The sequence below is a fragment of the Macaca mulatta genome, chromosome 7 (assembly GCF_049350105.2).
Source record: "Macaca mulatta isolate MMU2019108-1 chromosome 7, T2T-MMU8v2.0, whole genome shotgun sequence".
Taxonomy (NCBI): Eukaryota; Metazoa; Chordata; class Mammalia; order Primates; family Cercopithecidae; genus Macaca; species Macaca mulatta.
In genome coordinates, this window is record NC_133412.1 from 117,490,855 (window position 1) to 117,496,750 (window position 5,896).

General features: G+C 38.3%; 1 protein-coding gene across 1 annotated transcript; it reads left to right on the forward strand.

Annotated features, from left to right (window-relative positions):
• Window positions 1–5,157: 5,157 nt before the first annotated feature.
• Window positions 5,158–5,896, forward strand: LOC704394 (ribosomal protein L18-like). Its single transcript, XM_001092745.5, has one exon. It carries the CDS (start codon window positions 5,193–5,195, stop codon window positions 5,757–5,759), a length of 567 nt encoding a protein of 188 aa, XP_001092745.3. The 5' UTR covers window positions 5,158–5,192; the 3' UTR covers window positions 5,760–5,896.

Below are 5,896 nucleotides of genomic sequence, written 5' to 3' on the forward strand. Positions count from 1 at the left end.
AAATGTCATGTAGTATTTCAAAGTACACGTTTGAGTTCAAGCTCTGCTCTACACTTACCTTGTGACATGAACCAAGTTACTATATCTCTCTAAGCCTCAAGCTCTGAATCTGTATAACGGGAATATAGATTTCCTGAATCAGAGGGTTCTTGCTAGGATAAAAAGAGATAATACATTTAAAAATGCTACCCTAATATGTAGGACTCAGCACAGAGGAACCTCTACTTTCCCTCCCCACATGTTACTGCTTTGAACAACATATAAACATTTGGTGTTACTACTCTCTTCTCAGAGGAGGATTAGAAGAAAGGTTTTTTCCTCTGTTCTTCACTCTCAATTACTGTTCCCTATAGATTAGGATTTATAGGTAAACATAACATGAGGATAGCTGGTCCGGTGTGCCCCAGGTTTCTCACTTTCTCTCTCTGTCCCTCCCTGCTTTCAGTTAGTGGCCAGCAGACGAATCATGTTCTCTTTTCCACCTCTGTTTTTGGGAATCCAGACCCATTACTCACCCTATTACTTCAAGGTATTTGAGGCAGGGGTGAGATCCTTCACATTTGCCTCCTGGCTGTTAGCTGTATAGTTCTGGACTCCTTAGATTTTAGATAGGAAAAGTATTATGAAAGCTCCCTTTAGTTTGGAGCTGGAATGTTAGTCTCCAAACCATTTTGCTGTGTATTTTTCCATAAAGCTCTTTTTTTAGTTTTTTTTCTTAATTGATTTAGAAGTAAATGAAGAGGAAGGTATCATTAATTATTAACCTTCAATTATCTGAATTATTAGGTGATACCTTGAAGAAAGTATAATCATATGGGCATCAGCTCACAAAATGTAGAATCTAAAGTGAAAAGAGCAAGTCGTGTATGTTTATGTAAAAGCATGGCTCTTCATAGTGAATATCAGGGAAATACTGGACTTAGGTGCCTGGCTCCTCTTTCTCTGGAAGGACAGAATACCATGATTTCCCTCTTGCTCTCAGTTTGTTTAAAATATATATTAAAATATCCAAATTGTCCTGTTGTATAATTAAATTTTTGAGATATCTATATACATGCATACTATGAAAATGTTTATATTTTGTATAAGCAACTTTGAAGAATGTAAAATCACCAAAAAACAAATACTTCAAAGTTGTACAAGGAATGACTTTTCTATACATTCCTAGGTGCTCACGTCAGCTAACTGCACCATTTAAAAAATCAGCATGGAAGCCAACTCCACCATCTGTGAAAATAGCACTAAAATACATCACTGTGCTGTGTCCTCTAAGCTCACCTATGGAGTGTCCGGCTCCTTCACTGAAATACTGATTGCCTATACCTGAGGCAAAAATCCTGGATATCTACTGCATAGAATACTCCTTGTCTTACTTATTAGCAGCTGAGACTGAGTACACCCTTAAATTTTGTGCCTCAAACTCAAAGTTTGTCTCACCCTAATCCTGGCCCTGTTTAATCAGCGTGTCAAAAAAATGGTTATGAATAAAGTGAAACATTTGTTTTAGCTTTTACTGGTAATTTTGTTTCCTTTGAGTTGAAACTTTTCTGGGTCAAACTTAATCTTCACTCCCAATTACTGATACTCAGATAGAACTTGCATATTCATACCTTATAGATAACAGGGTGAACAGAAATATTACAGACAGCTAGAACACTTTATTTAGAGTACTCTAAAACAGAAATGGGTCTGTCTTCATTTATGAAGTTTTTTACCTTAATGATTTGAAACTATAAACTACACATCTATTCAGAAATTGAGAATGGCAATCTAAATGTTTTTAAATTTACACATGATATGAAGTTTGAGACACTAGGATTGCCTTGACAATTAAATCTGACTTACGGTCAAATGCTCTAAAATTTGATCATTATTTTTAAAAAATTTTCATAAATTTATATATATGTTTGTGTGTGTGTTTATTCAGTAGAGTGGAGGAGAGTGTTAGAAAGATGGTGAAATAGGAGTTTCCAGCATTCATTCACTCACAGAAGCAAATTTGAACTGCTGCAAGCAAAAATAAGTTCATGAGAGTTAAAGAATACAAGTGAGATATTATAGCATCCAAGTGGAACACAGAAATAAGAAAAGATGCATTGAAGAAGGTAGGAAGGATAGTTTCACATTGTTGGCATCACCCCACCCCCAAGCCCATGCTACTTAGAAAGAAATGCCCTTTTTGTGGGGGAAGGAGAGTAAAGTGAGTGCCTGACTTTGCCCAAGTACCAGGCCCATCCCAGTGAATTCTGGAGCCAACTGATTCCCATGCTGCAGCCACCAGTTCAACCCCCACAGCTCTAGGCTTCAGTCCCAATTAAGTGCTCCATGGCCCAAGGCTCCAGGCTGGCGCCTGTAGGACCAGGTTCCAGCCTACCCCTGAGGACCCATGCCTCAGGCTGATGCCAATGCCAGCCCAGTTTTTGCAGTCCCAGGCTCTAAGCCTGACCCAGTGCCAGACCATCTTTAGGACACCAGAATTCAGCTTGCCCCTTCAGACCTAAGCTTTGGGCCCATTCCAGGCCATATCAAACTCCAGGCCAGCCCTTACAGCACCAGATACCAGGTTCATATTCATGGACCTAGTCTACAGGCTGGCTCCCAAGAACCCGGGATCCAGGCTGATACCCATGGACTGAAGCTTCAGGCTTGCATCTATGTAACCAGGTGCTAGGCCCACCAACATGGATCCAAGCTCCAGTATCGTTCCAATGAAAGCAGGTACCAGGATCATCCTTTCAAATACAAGCACTAGGCATACCCACTCACTGACCCAGGCACTAGGCATCCTGCATCAATAAGCCTGCCCTGGTTCCTCTAGAAGGGCTGACTAATGAGGGTTTTCCCTGCCAAGGCCATTCTGTAAATAATGGAAGACGTGTCTACTTAGGCAAATGTGCAACACAAGGCCACAAGGGAAAGGACATGAGCAATCATGGAAACACGACACCACTAAATAAATGAAATAAAGCACTAGTAACCAGCCCTACAGAAATGGAGATCTATGAACTGCCTGCCAAAAAATTTCAAATGATTATCTTAAAGAAGATAATGACCAATATGAGAAGACAGACAATAAAATCAAAATTTGTTTATGTTCACATAAACAAAATGTGCAGCTTACCAATGAGATAGATACCATAAGAAAGAATTAAATGAAAATTGTGGAGTTGAAGAATACAAAGACCAACTAAAAAATTCAATAGAGTGATTCAACAGTAGACTTAATCAAGCAGAAAAAAGACTCAGTGAGCTTGAACACAAGATATTTAAAATTATATAGTCAGAGGATCGAATAGAAAACACAAGGAAAAGAGTGAAGAAACCCTATAGGACTTAGGAAACACCATCAAGAGAAGCATTATATGCATTATGAAAGTTTAAGAAGGAGCAGAAAGAGACAAAAGCAGAAAACTTATTTAAAGAAACAATGACAGAAAACTTTCCAAATCTGGAAAGGAAAATGAATATTCAGGTTTTCCAAATAGATTCAAATAGATCTAACACAAAGAGATCTTTTCCAAAATATAATAATTAAATTCTCAAAAGAAAAAATATAAGGAATTTTGAAAGCAGCAAAAGAAAAGTGAATTATCACTTACAAGGGACCCCTCATTATTGTCCTCATAGGACAATAAATGGATTTATCAGTCAAAACCTGGTAGGCTAAGACATATTAGTACAATATAGCCAAAGTGCTGAAAGCAAAAAATGCTGCCAACAAAGAATACAATACATGCCAAAACTGTTTTTCAGAAATGAAGTAGAGATTCAGATATTCCCAAACAAAAGCTTAGGAATTCATCACCACTAGTCTTATGCTACAGAAAATGCTAAAGGAAGTTATTCAAGTTGAAATGAAGGGATGTTAACTAAACATAGGAAAACATATGAAAGTATAAAAGTCACTGTAAAGAAAAGAATATACTCAAATTCAGAACACACTAACACTGTAATGGTGGTGCATAAGTCAATTTTAACTCTAGCATAACAGTAAAAAGACCAAAGTATTAAAAACAACTATATCTATGATAATTTGTTAATAGATGCACAATGTAAAAAGATGTAGATTGTGACATCAATAACAAAATGTGTGTGGAATAAGTTAAACTGTAGTGTTTTGTACACAATCAACATTAAGTTATTATCAGCTTAAAATAAATGTTATAACTATAAGATACTTCATATAAACCTCATAATAATCACAAAGGATAAAACTTGTAGTAGATACACAAAAGAGATAAAGAATCAAAGCATACCTCTATTTTAAAAAATCATCAAATTACAAAGGAATACAGCAAGAGAGGAACAAAAAAAAAGAAGAAACTTCAAAACAGTAAGAAAACAATTAGCAAAATGGCCGCAGTAAGTCTTTACATCTCCATAATTACTTTAAATACAAATGGATTAAATCCTCTATTGGAAAGAAATAATATCTGAATTGATACAAAACAAGACCCAGCATATGCTGCCCGTAAGAAACTCACATTAGTTTGAAAAACACACATGGACTGAAAGTGAAGGAATAAAAAAAGTATTCCATCTACATGGTAACCAAAAGAGATCAGGCGGGGTCTATACTTATATAAGCCAAAGTAAACTTTAAGTCAAAACTCTCATGAGACAAAGAAGGTCATTATGTAATCATAAGGGGGTCATTTCATCAAGAGATGTAACAGTTGTAAATATGTGTACAACCACTGTTGGAGCACCAATATATGTAAGGCAAGTATTAACAGAACCGAAGGGAGAAATAGACAGTAATAAAATAATAATATGAAACTTTCAGTACCCCTTTAGTAACAATAAAGAAATCATCCAGACAGAAATTCAGCAAGAAAACAGTGAAATCAAGCAATGCTATAGACCAAATGGAGCTAACAGTCATACACAAAATGCTTCCCCCAAAAGCAACAAATACACATTCGAGTACACATGGAATGTTCTCCAGAATAGATAGTCAGACCACAAAATAAATTTAAGACGATTAAAATCATATCAAGTATCTTTTCTAACCACAATTTGATGAAATTAGAAATCTATGGCAGGAGGAAAATTGGCAAAGTTATCAATACATGAAAATTAAACAACATACTTCTGAATAACTGATGCATTAAAGAAGAAATCAAAAGGGAAATTTAAAAAAAATATCTTCAGACGCTCTTTCCGGACCTGGCCGAGCAGGAGGCGCCATCATGGGAGTTGACATCCGCCACAACAAGGACCGAAAGGTTCGGCGCAAGGAGCCCAAGAGCCAGGATATCTACCTGAGGCTGTTGGTCAAGTTGTATAGGTTTCTGGCCAGAAGAACCAATTCCACATTCAACCAGGTTGTGCTGAAGAGGTTGTTTATGAATCGCACCAACCGGCCTCCTCCGTCCCTTTCTCGGATGATCCGGAAGATGAAGCTTCCTGGCCGGGAAAACAAAACGGCCGTGGTTGTGGGGACCATAACGGACGACGTGCGGGTTCAGGAGGTGCCCAAACTGAAGGTATGTGCACTGCGCGTAACCAGCCGGGCCCGTAGCCGCATCCTCAGGGCAGGGGGCAAGATCCTCACTTTCGACCAGCTGGCCCTGGACTCCCCCAAGGGCTGCGGCACTGTCCTGCTCTCCGGTCCTCGCAAGGGCAGAGAGGTGTACCGGCATTTCGGCAAGGCCCCAGGAACCCCGCACAACCACACCAAACCCTACGTCCGCTCCAAGGGCCGGAAGTTCGAGCGTGCCAGAGGCCGACGGGCCAGCCGAGGCTACAAAAACTAACCTTGGATCCTACCCTCTTATTAAAAAGATTTTGAATGCTAAAAAAAAAAAAAAAAAAAAAATCTTGAGACAAAAGAAAATAGAAACACAACATACCAAAGCTTTTGAAATACAGAAAAAGCAGTTCTAAGAAGAAA